General features: G+C 35.2%; 1 protein-coding gene across 1 annotated transcript in view; it reads right to left on the bottom strand.

Moving 5' to 3' along the window:
• The window catches only part of LOC124373943, a gene marked incomplete at its 5' end in the record, with an annotated part of 40,831 nt that extends 28,196 nt beyond the window's left edge, over positions 1–12,635 (bottom strand). The window contains 2 exon segments of the mRNA XM_046832252.1: positions 9,584–9,697; positions 12,456–12,635. Coding sequence (XP_046688208.1) covers positions 9,584–9,679 — 96 coding nt within the window.
• Positions 12,636–16,330: the final 3,695 nt, after the last annotated feature.

The raw sequence follows: 16,330 nt of genomic DNA, 5'->3' as shown, positions 1-16,330 counted from the left end.
AAGATGTTGACTGACACCCACAGAAATCGCCGAATGGCTTAAACTGTGACATTTCTTGAATTGATTCTTGAATTTAATGATCGGCTATCTTTAAACTTTTAATGCGATTAAGGCACAACACAATCACTCATATATTGCACATTCTCCAATGGATTTTTGCTGCACTATTCCCTTCTGCTTTCACAAAATGAATAAAACTCAATTTACACTTAGCGGGAGAACCAATAGAGGCAGCCAGACACATGTTATAGCGAGGAAGATGTGCAACTGACTACTGCACACACCGTGGACTTGCCATGTGTTTGGCCGTCATGGTGTGAGATCGGAGGTTGAAAAAGAGGCCCTCATACTTTTTCTTCCATAGCAGAGTGGTCAATTAATTCAGGCCAGTAGGGTCAGAAGCCTAACTCACATAAAAAAGAAACTTTGAATAAAAATGTCTAAAACAAGAACCTTTATTTAGAAAGAGCATTTAGTAATAGATAGGCAGGTCCTGTGGACAATGGTTTATAGAAGTAAAACATCTTGTCAGAGTCAATCAGTATAAATTAGGTAGATTTTGTATACAAAGTCGGCCTATTACAACTGTTCCCATGGTTGCACTTATGGAGGATTACTACATAACTGTAAAGGCCATGACTACCAAAACCACCTTCAGTTCCAAAGTTTATGCTAAATAACACTACTTAAATGGAAATAACAGTCCTACAAAAAGCCAAAATTGAAAAATTGTACAACAATTTGTTTGCTATTTTGTTCTAGGTAAAAACATTTATCTAATAAATATCTTTGTTAAAATCACTGGCTAGCATAGTATGCAATATTGTTACAACAGTAACCCTCCAATATAAAAAAAAACAGTAGCAGTCGTGGGACTGCCGATAGAAGTGAAAACGGAACTATTAAGTTGAGAGTAATTAAAACTATATGCAAAAATTATATATGAAATTTTTTATGTTTTATTTATTAGTTACATATGATGGGTTAAACAAATCATGAACAAAATATAAATACAAAGTGGTTGAAAAAATAATTAATATACAATTATCTTAACAATATCTTAATAAAAAAGTACTGTAAGTATTAAAGAATATTATTTTAATGAAAAAAAGTTCAATGCAATCATTATACTTGTTGTAATTGCTCAATATTAATAGTTAGTTAAACATAGAATACAAGTGAGTAAACACCGAGTGAACAACAGTGAGTTGAACACCGTTGTAAATAATACAGTTATTGCTACGGATAAAGTATATAATTGCAATAACAATTAAACCCACAATATTTTTAAAACTAATAAATTAGTTAAATTAACTTGGTTCTTTCGTAAAGGTATTTTTATTGCACAATAAACTAATTTATTGAGTTAATACGGTATCAGTGAGCCAATGCGCCAACTACAGTTCCGGCAGAAACGTTCACTCATCACTTCATACGCTACTACAGGCTAAACTAAACTTCCAATAAAAAAAATGATAAATTACAAAAAAAATATTCATCTATTTTCACACAACTTTCTCGCTGACAAATTTTGTCTGACCAAAAAATAAAAAAAATCCTCGCTTACTACTTTTTTCTTGTCATTGTAAACGCTATGTAAAATGTAAACAATAATCAAAATTATTTCGAAATTTTTTTAATATTTAAAAATGTAACCAATAGATTGCCAATATTAACCCTTTGAGTAGTACGGGAAACTGCTTCAAAATAGTAATGACGTTCCAGAACGTCAAATGAAAAACAAGCCAAAAGGAGTAGTGACGTTCCAGAACGTCATTTATTGTTTGTTACGAAATTTAATTTTTTTCTTTTGTTTTTGTTTTATTTGCATCCATTTTAGAACCATATAGTTATTTAAAACTAATTTAAAACCAAACCATAGTTGGTAGTGTAATTTTTTGAGGCAGAATAATCGGCAAAATAAGACATAATTATCAACCATCTTATTTCTCGAGCGGACAGACCGCACACGGCCCATCTATTAGAAACAACAGGAACTGGAAATTGCCGCTAGAGTGTGTTGTTGAGCATTGCTAGGTAAACATGTGAAGTGGTTTACCGTTTCGTTTACTTCGTTTGCTGCTTGTATGCTTATATGCTCGAAAGTAGTTATACCTAGTGTATTAGTACTGATAAGATGGATTTGGATCCGGACATTATGCTTCGAAGTGAAGAGATCAGACATCTTATCTATGACGTGAGTGAGGGTGATCAAATTACTGAAAACAATGACAGTGTTCTTCATTCGGACGACGACATCTTTGACGAACAAAGTGACTGTGGAGAAGACACATTTTTCAATGCAGACGATGTCTTTGCGGATGAAAGTGATGTCGAAGACGACGTCCTTTGTCAATGCAGGTACGTCTACTAGCGATATTAGACACCAAGGACACTCTTCACAGTCTATGATGACGACTAATTGACAGTATAGATTTTTCTAATAATTCATCCCTGCCAGATAATGCGCCTGAACTATGTCACGATTGCTCTTGGAACCATGGGAATATTTTTAATCCCAAGAATGTTTCATTTGACAATTCTAAATCGGGTCTTACATTGGATGATGTGTCAAATTTTGAAGGAAAGGAGATTGAATTCTTTACAATCTTTTTGATGAAGATTTAGTTTCTCACATTGTACAAGAGACAAATAAGTATGCTCGTGATGAAAATGAAAAATGAAAACATCAAACAATTTTCTAAAGTAAAACGCTGGAGTGACACTAATATAGACGAGATGTATTGTTTTTTTGGGATTATGATGCTCATGCCTCATTGCAGAAAAAATACAATGAAACAGTACTGGAGCACGGATCCTTTATTGCAAACACCAATTTTCTCCACTCTGTTCAGTCAAGATAGGTTCCTAATAATTCTTAGAATGCTTCATTTGGACGATAATTCCCTTTCAGAAGGTGGTGATAAGCTCTACAAAATAAGAACTGTTATTGAAACCATCAGAAGAAAGTTTTTCTTCAAATTTCAATCCAGAAAAAAGTCTCGTGATTGATGAAAGTCTGATTCTTTGGAAAGGCAGACTCGAATTCAAGCAGTACATACCTAGCAAGCGCAAACGCTTTGGTATAAAAAATTTTTGTTCTCTGTGACAGCAATTCAGGTATTGTTCTCGATTTTCTTGTATACACAGGAAAAGGCACAAACTACATGTCGAGTGAAGAAGAATTTGGGGTCTCAGCCAAAGTAGTAGAAACCCTAATCCACCCCTATTAGATCGGAATCATGTACTCTATCTCGATAACTGGTATACAAGTCCGACCTTATTGAGATGGCTCTTAGATAACAAAACTGGAGCTTGTGGTACGGCAAGAGCAAACCGGAAGGACATGCCATGTCTGCCAAAAAAAATGAAAGAAGGAGAGTGCATAGTTCGAAGCAGAGAAGACATGATTGCTGTGCGATGGTGTGACCGCCGACAAGTAACCATCGCTTTTTCTACAGTACACCAACACACTATGGTTCCTGTAACCAAACGAGGGAAAACCAAAGAGAAGCCCAAATCAGTCATCGAATACTGCAAGTACATGGGTGCCGTAGATAGAACGGACATGGTTATATCATTCAATGATACAAACGAGGAAGACAACCAAGTGGTACAGGAAAACTCTTTTTCCACTTATTAGATCTAACACTACTAAATGCCTTCCGGATGCATGGTATATTCAATAACAAAAAGATTCCATTCTCTGAATTCAGGACATCTCTGATAAGACAGTTGTTTGAGGCGCACTACCAACCCAGACAGGGGAGCACTGTGCCACGTCCAGTAGCAGCGCCAAGTGGAGACAAACATCCGCTCCGCCTGACAGCGCGCCATTTTGCCCCGCCCCTCCCTTCTCCTGAAGGTCAAGCAAGGAAAAGCTCAAAAGCGGTGTTATGTATGCTACAACACAACCACCCGTGAAAAGAAGAGGAAGGATACCACATTTCACTGCCCAGACTGCAATGTAGCATTGTGTATTTACCCTTGTTTTGAGGAATTTCACACCAAAAAAAAATTTGTAAATCACCTGTAAATCACAAAAAAAATGTAACCATTCCAACTTTTGTACATTTTTATTTGTAATCAATTAAAAAAAATACGTTTAATGTGTTTTTTTTTTTTTTACTCCTGGGTTGTATTTTTCATGTTTCAGCTGTTACTCCTGTGGAACAGAACCTAGTGACGTTCCAAGACGTCATTACTCCTCAAAGGGTTAAGAGCTTTAATTTGACGCATCTTACAGAATTGTACGACATTGGCTTCACTTTTAAATCGCGAGAGGAAGCCGTAAAGGTCACTGATTTTCGCAGTCTGTTTTCATACTCCGCCGGGACAGTTTTAACACAGCGAGACTGACTTTTTCATGCAGGTTAGTAGTCCGCGGCCAAGTCTACGGTTAAAAAACACAGTGAGACTGACTTTTTCATGCAGGTTAGTATCATTAGCATGTCGGTGACGCGAACCGAGGATTTTACCCTCTACCAAAACGCTCAACGCGCCTAAAGAAGTTTTCACTTCAAAAATCATTTCTCCACTATTTATGGACCTAGATAAAAAAATATGTCTGGATTTTGAAACGTCTTTAGAACACTATGACAATATAAAACATTTTTTTACTTTACAAAGAAACTATCACCCCCTATAACAGCCATCATAAGGCCTTCAAGTCAGACTACAGAGGATTTCTTTAATGAACACATAGAATTCTTTAAAAGGAATATGCAAATTAGTTCTACAACTCATCAAATAACACTTAAGGCAAGTAACCAATGCTCAACAGCTTTTCTAGGTCAAGCTCCAAACCAACAACACACTTTTTTAGAAAAAACCAAGACAAAGATTGTGAAACCATAGTACAAATATTAAAACCAGTAACAGGAAAAAGTAAACAACACAAATTTATCATTGCTCACCAAAACATTGATGGCCTTCAGAACAAAATCGAGAGACTGACACACTTCCTACACAGCTCTAATCCAGACTTAATAATTCTTACAGAACACGGCTTAAGTAGTCAAAAGTTGGAAAACACAAGAATCCCTGGCTACAGTCTACTAGGTGGTTTTACCAGACAGCAACACCGGAAAGGTGGAGTGGCTGTTTTTGCTAGCTTAAGACTAAAAAACAAGATTACAGTAGTATCAATATCAAGCAATACATCGGAACTCATTTGTGAAACGATGCTCCTGAAAATTGAGCTGAGACAAGGATTTTTACAACTGCTAAGCGTCTACAGACCACCCTGCAGCAACTTAGAAAATGCAATAGACATTTTATCAGCTGAGCTTGACAAAATTGTAGCCATTAATGACATGGTACTGGTGATGGGGGACGTGAATGTAGACAATCTTATTGAAAGCAATGACAGAAGAAACCTGGATGAAATGCTCCTTAGCCATGGCTTGAGCAGACTTCATCTACCCGCAACCAGAATAACAAATCATAGCCAGACCTCTATAGATTTTATATGCACGAACATAAAAGAAACGGAAATAGCTACCAAAATAACACAGACAGGCCTCTCAGACCACACGGCCCAACTATGTACGATTCTCACAGATTCTACGAAACAGCCACTGACCCAAACAAAAAGAAGACAGTTTAATGCAAGAACAGTGCAAGAATTGAAGCACAATCTGGAATCCCAAGACTGGACTAAAGTCACTCTCACCGAGAATGTGGAAACTGCTTATAAAGCATTTAGTGGAATTTTTCAAACTGCATTGAACATAGCATGTCCACTCAAGATAGTAAAGAAGAAAAGAAACCCCTACAAAAATATATGGGACAATGAAAGTCAGGCCCTAAAATTATCATACTTAGAAGCACTGAATAAACAAATCATTACTGGCCACCCTGATGACAAAAAAGAAACAGCTCGAAGGAAAAAATGTTATGATATAAAACTAAAAACTCTTCGTAAACAGTGCAACTCTTCATTCATAGAACAGTCGGACAACAAATCAAAAGTGTGTGGAATGTAATAAATAATGAAAGAAAAGAAAAATCTTCAAAAAATCCACTAGAATGCCTAAAAATAGAGGAAGAAATCGTTGACTCTCCAATAACTATTGCCAATCATTTAAATTACTTCTTTGCTACAGTCGCTGACCGAACACTCCTCAGAAATGGAACATCGACACCTGTAATAGCACCAAACAATAACAACCAAACACTTCAAACACCAAACCTAGCCTTCTTTGAAACCAACAAACAAGAAATTGGAAAAATCATTGACTCTTTAAAAGCAAAAACATCAGCAGGGGAGGATGAGATCTCATCAAAATTGATCAAACAGTGCAAACACGAAATAATCACCCCACTTACTCACATCATTAATAAATCACTTTCACAAGGAATATTTCCAAATGAACTAAAATTCGCAAAAATCTATCCGAAATTCAAATGTGGAGCAACAAATGAAGCCACCAGCTACAGGCCAATTTCCCTAATCTCTACTTTTTCTAAAATACTGGAGCGAGTAATACTAAATAGACTACTGAGCCACCTCAAGCAGCACGATCTTCTCACCCCTAGACAACACGGTTTTATAAAAGACAGATCAACTTCAACAGCAATAGCTCAACTAATTGAAGAAATCATCGACAATCTGGAAAAAGGAAAAATTGCAACAAGCATATTTTTGGATTTTAGTAAAGCGTTTGACTGCCTTGACCATGAACTCATACTGAAAAAGTTACACTCTCTTGGAGTCATTGACAAGGAACTTGACTGGTTTAAGAGCTACTTGAGCAACAGGGAACAAGTAGTAGAACTTACTTACTTGGAGAAAAACACTGTGACGAAAGTAAAATCCAAGCCAATACCAGTAAGCAGAGGAGTACCTCAAGGCTCCGTGCTTGGACCCGTCTTGTACATTCTCCTAACAAATGACTTCCCAAATTATCTCCAAAACCACTGTGAAATTGTAATGTATGCTGACGACACAGCTTTGATTTTAGCAAATAAGAACAAATCTCAGCTAGATATAGACTCTTTTGTTGCATACAATGTGGCTAAGCAATACTGCCACCTCAATGATTTAGTCTTAAATGACTCAAAGACCCAACAGCTAGTCTTTACACCTAACCCAAACCAATATGACGGGCTCCCAGAAATAACTACAATTAATCAGGAAAGTACCTTGGTCTAACTGTTGATCAAAACCTCTCATGGGAACCTCACATCAATCAACTCTGCCACAAACTTAGTAGCCTGTATGCAGTGAGAAGAATAAAACAAATCAGTAGCCCTCAAGTAGCTTTGACAGCATACCTTTCCCTATTTGAATGTCATCTCAGATATGGACTGATAGCCTGGGGAGGTACGACAATTGGAAATCTTAAAAGGTGCTCGTTATACAAAAAAGGGCTGTCAGGACTCTAAGTGGATTAGGACCAATGGACTCATGCCGAGCAGCTTTCGGACATCTAGGAATACTGACGATCATAGGACTCTATATCCTAGAGACGATCTTATTTGCCACAAAAACAGGGCACGCAAGAACTGGCGACATCCACCCCTACAACACCAGACATAGAAACAACTTCCTCCTTGACCCTCATCATCTGACTCTGTTCGAGAAAAAACCATCGTATAAAGGAGCCATGTTCTTTAACAATCTACCTGACTACCTAAGAAAGCTTCCAGAGAAGAACCTCAAGGCCTCCTTAAGAAGCTGGCTGCTGGAGCATCCATACTACAGTGTCCAGGAGTACCTTCAGTGGAGGACAAGCGCTTTGTAATTTACATACACTGACTCATACACTGATTGTGACATAAACACTGACCTTTGTTCTATTCTCTAAGAATATGTTCAATAAAGATATATTCTATTCTATTCTATTCTATATAAATTATCATCTGAGACTCTCAAGAAGCTGAAGTAAATGTGAAGAGGATTGAAATGAAGAAAATAGCAGTGTATACGTGACATCAGTTTTTTTCTAAAAACATATATTGATTTTCAAGTGAGTATCCCATTCTATTCCATCTTTATTCCAATCCTAATGGAAGTATTGATTGTATTTCACAAATTGTGTGGACAAGAGTTTTGTACTTTCAAGTCATATGGAAATCTTCATGGTACTCAAATGTCTGTCCACACTATTTCTTGAGTGTGATCAACATTTTGTCGTAAAAGTAGAGAGGTGCCTACTGTTGCTTCAATTTGTTCCTGTGACTTTTCTCGAAAAAGTTTGTCACTCGTAAACTATGATTTTCTACATCACATCTTCTGCATATGTACTTTTTAATGCATTTTTTCTGTTTCAAATGGAAAAGATCCCAAATGTAGAGAAAATAGTGTAAGGTCTAAGAAAGTAAAAATTGTTTATTGTCTTATTGTTTATTGTCTTAAGCTTTTGAAGAAGCCTCAGATTTTATGAATACTTTTATTCAACATTTTCTTAAAATTTCAATTAAAAACTAGTTAATTGAACTAGTTATATAAAATTGCTCACAAGTTCGACACTTTTGGTACGTTTGTTTCTTATGGGAAATCTATAGGCCCACTAAATATAAATTACAAACAATAAGTATGAACAGATAATACAATATTGTTTAAAATTTACAGACAATGAGATACTAAAATCTAAGATTCTGAATTGAAAAATTTATCAATTTGAGCTGATTTTCTATTTATAACAGTTTTAAACTTAAGTCTCATGTTAAAAGAGGCTCAGATGTACAGTATGCAGCCAACTAACTTTCCTTCTTAACACTTTTACTGCTGAAGTCGACATTTGACGTCGCGCATGGAATTCTATAGACTGTGATATATTTTTGACACGATTCTAATTGCAAAAAATAATCAAATAAGTAATGAATTAAATCTTGAACCTCATCCATACAACACCAGAAATAAAAAATACATTGTAACAACTCATCACAATTTAAAGTATTATAAGAAAAAAAACCATCATACATGCCATGGGGCTGAAATTTTTTAAACATCTACCCACTAGTATAAAAAATTTAACTAATCTGAGAATATTCAAAAACACAGTTAAATGTTTTTTGATAAACAAGGCATTGTATTCTTTGGAGGGGTACTTTTCCACCTCCTCGTAGATTTAGATGTACTTGTATTAGTAGTTTTAAGATGTACAGACTGCGTGTCTTTGGACACTATTCAATTGTATACTTAGTGTATATATCTGATGAATAAAGATTTTTTCGATTTGATTTGATTGTGACAACATCTTTTGACACCACCGACTTTTACAGTAATAAAATGCATTTAACGTATTTGGACTTTGGCATTGACAGTCATTCACTATTTCCATGTTTTTAATTCATACTCTATAGAATATGATTTGTGAAATGTTGTTATTAGTCATATGGAATATCGGAAAAAAGTGGTTTGTTTAGGAACATGATGTCGCGTCTTGTCGGCCGTTTGTTGTCTGAAAGAGAAAAAGAAAAACATTTTTACACTGAAAGAGAAAAAGTCAGAATAATTAGTTCAAAAATTATATTTATTTAAAAAAAAAAAACATAAAAACGGGCTGCAGTGTAAGAAAGTTGTCAAAAATAGGAGGCAGCAGTGAATGTGTTTAGTTCAATAATATTCACCGACCTCTTGTATAGAGTAGATAGGGATGTTCCAGGAGCGTGCGTTGTCCAGAGGGTCAATTCTAACAGTCTGAGGCTGGAGTCGAACCCTCTCCAGCATCGCCTCTGCACGTGACTTCTGTAAAAAAACAAATCCACCAATCAGAATCACACTTATGAGGAACTCTACTTTACTTTTCATAATGCAAATATGGTACAGACTGTCCAGAACCTAATAATATACAGAGTGAAGGAGGTATGAGAATTCTGGTCAAGTCGAACGGAAGTCAGTATAGTTTTAATATTGTTTGTTTAACAATAACAACAAAAACAAATTTGTTTAAATATTGAATCCAGTAATGGACCCCTTACTGTTTTCAAAAATCTTTAAACACTTCTAACTTTATGTGAACACTGCTCTTACATTGAAGCAATCAATAATAAACTAATTGTAAACAGTCACATTAACTTAAACACTTTAATAACCTAATCGTGAATGATTTACTTCTGGCTGGTTCATGCCTTCCAGTTGAACCTACACTAGGTGCAGCAAAATCTTATTCGTCACTTATATCTTGTCAACCATATGGATGTCCGGGAGCGGCTCATTACTATTCATAAATGTTGAGATATTGGGGTGGAAGGGTGGATAGGTCTAATCTACTGTGGAGGATGACTGTTGGAGTGGGTGGAGGTCCCTTAGTGTTAAAAGCTGTTGCTAGCCTGGACAAGGAGTGCTGTTCCCTGTCCGCTTTGACTGGAGAGGCTGGAACACTGCTGCCTCCCCTCCTTCCAAAGTGAACGGGCTTGGAGATATAGCCCGCTATCTCTCCACATGGAATCTCAATAGGAGGTGCCCCTAAGCTCAACCTTACCCATCCAGAATATGCTATCTCTCCTGAGGCAAGCACTAAAGATCTTTTAGGACTAAATGCAAAGAGAGGTTTCTAAAAAAAATAGATTTTTAATTTTGTTTTTTGATTCATTACTTTGCCAAATATTGTTTGTCACTTTAATACCAGTCATGATCCCGAAAATGAACATATGTGTTATTATACAACATTATCACTTTAAATTAATTGACAAAATTATCTATTCTACAATTGTTCTTTTTTACATACTGATTACTTAGATTGATTTCTCCAACATACTGATTACTTAGATTGATTTCTCCAACATACTGATTACTTAGATTGGTTTCTCTAACAGAACTCATTCTTCTTTTCAGTGCAACAAATCATCCTGTAGGGTAATAGTTCAGCAATTTTAAATTTGATGATAGGATTGTTTGTATAAATGTAATAAATCAGCACCTAAATCTGTCTTCAATTAAATTCATACACAACATCAAGTTCTGCATTTTTTTGTCATACAACAAATTTGTCTTTGAGATTAATGAGTTGTGTTTTGCTTGGGATGATTGACGTTGAGTTGTTAACTAACCAACCACTACAGGATTGCATCCAAAATAGGTAACATAGTTATGTGGGAGCCTTAGAAGGGTTCAGAGGGACTGCCAGTCAATCACTGATAATGGCGGATGCTCCACTCTTCTAAAGATATGAATGCCGATGTTCAACATAGCACTCTTTGTAGAATAAATTATGAACAAGCCAACTATCTAGGACATCACTATTATTACTGTTTCGTAGCAAAAAATATTATTACGTTTATTAATTATCTGCTAAAAATAAATATTTTTTAAATATTATTTTTATATAAGAAAAAAATGTTACATGTCAAACCGATAATGCAACACTAAAATGTAGTCACTTCTGTCAGTCAGTTCCGCTGCTGCCTTCCAATTTTTCTCCCCATGCAAAACATACATCCATAGTCCACCAAAAGAAGTAGTCACTTCCACAAGGAACGACAGTAACCTCTCACTAGCACGCCTGGATAGCCTCTGAACTGAACGTAGAAACGTCCTGGCGTCAAAATGGCCGCAATAGTCCCACCCCTAGTGGCTAGAGCCAACAAGCGTGATGTGAAGATAAAATATTACATTACAGTGTACAAAAAGTAGGCAAATGTTTAATCATTATTGAGCATCCATGGGCTCCTCTCCAACCGAATCCACCAAGAATCATATTTCGAGAAAGATTGGCACCCCTAGGGGGTTTGACGATTGACTGAGACGACTAGTAGCCAGTGTGAACTGATCAATGCTCGCCCAAACACTAGCAATGTCATGGGGACTGTGACATGCCGCTGTCAGCTGCAATCTAGTTGTGGTGGCTAATGCTGCTCCTGCACGCGCCACTTGAGTAAACCACTCCATGTAATCTGGTATACTACTAAATTGCGCAAAGACCTGTACGCACCACTTGAGTAAACCGCTCCATGTAATCTGGTATACTACTAAATTGCGCAAAGACCTGTATGCACCACTTGAGTAAACCGCTCCATGTAATCTGGTATACTACTAAATTACGCAAAGACCTGTACGCACCACTTGTGTAAACCGCTCCATGTAATCTGGTATACTAAGAAATTGCAAAAAAAACCTATCACTGCGATTAGGCTTGCTTAATTGTCGCTCACGTGTCAACCAGACCTTATGACATTTCATTTCATGTCTACAATGCTGCAGAATATTACACTCTTACAATGATGATAACTTACTGTCTTTTAATGGCTTCCTCAGTGGTTAACGGAACTGTGCAATATATAACACTTATATTAGATCAAATAAAGCAAAGTTCTTTCAGTTCAAATCTTATGGACAACATTTTAGACCAATGGTCCACTCATAATGATGTCTGTTTCTTCCAGCTGGACAAATATTTGAGATTTATGTGAAAGGCAAAACAGCTCACGTACAATTTGTGACAAATTTTGTTGGTCTTCAAAGTTATTTAAAAGCCATAACAAAAACTTATTAACTAATTACTTACAGTTTTTTTCTGGCTTAGGCCATCAATGGGGGAGGAAACGCCGAGTAAGGGGGAGGGAGAAGGTGATGGTGAAGGCGACAACACAGGTGTTGAACAACTGGCTTGATTGTCGGCTGTGGTAAAGTTCTTGCGGTCTGTCACTACGTAGTTTACCTCTTTCACTAGAAACTGTTCAATATTCTGTAAACAAAAAGTGATGGTATTAAATTCCATATTTCTTGATACCACGGATATTTTTTGTTATCCATACACATATATACTAATCTTATTATCATATAAACTTAGTAAAAACAGTTTTGTAATTCAAATCACATTCATTGTTTAAAGTTTTATTTCAGCAATATTTGTGTATGAGACAATATGCTATTAAATGTTTTACAGAGAACTGAAAGGAACACAGCCAACCAAATCTTAAAAACCGGCTTAATTAATATTTTTTTCAATACTTACCTTATTTACAAAGAACGCATTTCAACTACTGATGGTTCAGTTTGGATAGCAGAATGTACCACCAGTAGTCGTAAAAACACATTAGTCGTAAATAAGGAACGTTCACCCGTTCAGTAACGTAGTGAAAATGATTTAAAAGCAATGAATGGAAACCAGCTGCATCTTCAAGTATTATTTTTGTATATCTATATTAAGCTGTAATAATGAATCACCACATTTAGATTCTCTATTTAACTAATTTTTAGTATAATTTTAGGCTCCTTAGGCAGGTCTTGTACATAGAATAAAAACCTTAACTCCACCAGGATATGGTGAAAAGCGTTCCACAATACAATGCAACTGTTTACATCTCTATTTCAAGTGTTTCATAGAATTTACGAGTAACTTTGACATTTTCATCGACAATACTCATGTAATCTCATAATATGAGAATAAAAATAAGAACATATTTATTGAGTTACCAATATATATTAAATTGTACTGCAATAGTACATAATAATACTAATTTTTCACTGTATACATAGAAACTATATCCATTCTCTCGACTTTCCATACAGCTGAACGCAGGAACACATGCATACACATACAAACATACAAAATTCATGTGATCAATCCCCAGGATTGCAACACTGCCATGAATATCAATCCAGAGTGTGCTCCATGAACCGCAAACTGAGTAAAGGTTGGGACACACATAACCGCACCGCGCCCGACACGTCAGTCGGCCGCATGCTGGCCGTCATACGGTGAAAGAATTGCAGCGCAGTTTTTAACCTGCAAGTCCACACATGTCCGCACCGACACCAGACCGTCGTGGCCGCACCGCGCCCGCACCGTCACCGATATGTGGAGTTTGAATTTTGACGGGGCACGGTGCGGTCTACGAGTGAGCATCATATTATGTTTGTTTACTGTTGCGTTCTTCTTTTTAAACTATTTAAGTAGTCTACACGTTCTATTTTTATTCAATTATTTAATATAGCCTACTAACTCTACATCCTGTGTTCTCTTACAAAATCATATTTATTGATAAAAGTATTACATTTTCTTACCTTAGAGTAAACTAGTCATATTATCTTTATTGTGCATACTTTCTTATTACAACAAATTTGAAAACCATGTTGTACATTAAGTGATTTTAAAAACAACTAAATTCGAATTATGAAAAATCTATAAACATTTTTCATTAATTAAAAAATGACAAGCATATAATTATTTGCGCAAAAAATCTATTTTTCTTTGATGTATTGAAGTTACTTGATAAATTTATTCCGGTATTTTGTAAGGGTCATATTTTAGAATGTTTCTATGACATTTTAATTTTGTATTCTTTTCACTTCAATAAAGTAAAAATAAAAATATTTTATTTACAATAAGATTTTTCAAGCAAGAAAAACCCATGTTAAAAATAAATAATAATAATAAATAATTTATTTTCCCCAAAATAACAAACTGAGTATTACAAATTAATATTATTGCCAGTGCTTAATAATAAATAATACTATGACATAACGTATTTACAATAGCAGTAAATAACAAATACAAAAACAATTTCTACTTACTTTATTTCTAATTTATGTACTTAGAGTAATAAAATATAAAAATTAGGTTACATCCTTTTAGATTTTTTCTTTCTTTTTTTTAAACTAATAATTTGGCCAATAGATTTACAAAATAAGGGAAAATTTAGGTAACCCCATAAGAGGCTGTGCCTGGGTTGGGTATACTATATACAAATAGCGGAATCGAGCAAGAATGAAATGATAAAAATGAGTTATTGAAGCTTATGTAGTAAATAATGTAATATTAGTCTACGTTTCAAAGTTTAAATTTAGTATAACTATTGTGCTGTAGTAAATACAAAGGATGTATGCATGATTTACAATTCAAATATCAGGCTTTATACATGTAACATTAAATATTATATTATAAATAATTATTTTATAATGCTCTAACGTGCCTATTTAAATATTATTATAACTTAGCAGACAAAACTAACCATACACTAGTTTATTATCTTAAAACATATACTCAATATCATTTTGACCGATCAACCATACTCTAATTTTTTTAGAAAATATATTTATGTTTCTACTATATTTGACTAATTCTGGCTATAAATTATATGTCCACGGAGCTATAAAAGAAAAAATTTTGTAAAATGTGTTTTTTGTATGTTCCAGTATATATTTTACAAATATTTTACTATGTTTTACAAATTATTATGAACGGGCTTGCAACATGGCAAACTCTTTGGCATCACACTATAGCTTTTGGATTTAAAAACAAAAAATACCAAATATACTGTTTATAGTGTATTTGGCCGAAATTTACTGCAATGAAACACAAAATTAACAAGAATTATAGGGATAAAAATATAACCAAGATAATGATATTTACAAATTTTACATACTAGCTGATTGTACAAAGCTTTACTGTAGCTTTGCAATGTTTCATTCACCACAGCGATTAATAAAAATAACAACAATGAAATTAACAATTTTTCTCAAGCAATACTTAATCTTCCAAATATTTTTTAAGTATCTGTCACTTCGAATTCAAAAGAAACATGCTCTAGTACAAACAGTGAGATTGTTGCGCTCGGACTGCATACGGACATGTGTGGCCTCACGGTAAACCGAGCCGAGCCCGCACCGACACTCGGCCGGACTCACGTGTCGGGCACGGTGCGGTTATGTGTGTCCCAACCTTAATTGTATAAGACCCCAGGTAGTGTTGTAAGTGGGTTTTAAATATTTTTTGGATTGGTTTCTAACTTTAGTGTTTCAGGGAGACTGTTAATGAGTTTGATCCCACATTGAGAACGGAGGCATACAAATGCTTCTGTTCTATGCTATCAGACTCAAAAGCACTCCCAAGCTCTTGTATTTGTGTATATCACTGCCCTATGTCAATGTACACTTAAATCAACAAAAAAAAATGAAGTCTCTAAAATGTATAAGGTAGGTAGAGTTAACAAATTTCTGACATAACTCCCTGTTGCTCGATTTTGCAATGATTCAAACGGCTTTTTTCAGTCTGAATACTCTTTCGAAGTTAGATATGGTACAACTGCCCCACAGAGAAATTCTGTATAAATTTAGCAGAATCAGTTTCCTCACTCACGTATACAGAAGTTGCAGTCTATTCACAACTAGTTTTGAGATTATTTATCAGGAATTGAGGTCAAAGAAGGTTTGAACCTCCAAAGAAGTCAAGAGATTCAGCCCTGAAAACAGAGTCTTATCATCTACGTATTGAATTATTTTCCCATACTCTAGTTTAAGTCTTGAAGTGTTCTCTGGCATTATTAATTTATTATACAGGTTTTCAGATGAAGTTGACTAATATTGCCTGTGTAGGTGTTTTTCTATCTGTTACCAGGCATTTGAATTCAGGGCTAAACCATTGAAGTTAGATTTACA

Source organism: Homalodisca vitripennis, unplaced genomic scaffold, assembly GCF_021130785.1.
Source record: "Homalodisca vitripennis isolate AUS2020 unplaced genomic scaffold, UT_GWSS_2.1 ScUCBcl_6722;HRSCAF=14066, whole genome shotgun sequence".
NCBI lineage: Eukaryota > Metazoa > Arthropoda > Insecta > Hemiptera > Cicadellidae > Homalodisca > Homalodisca vitripennis.
Note: the sequence above shows the minus strand (reverse complement) of the source record. Positions and strands in the feature narration are given on the sequence as shown.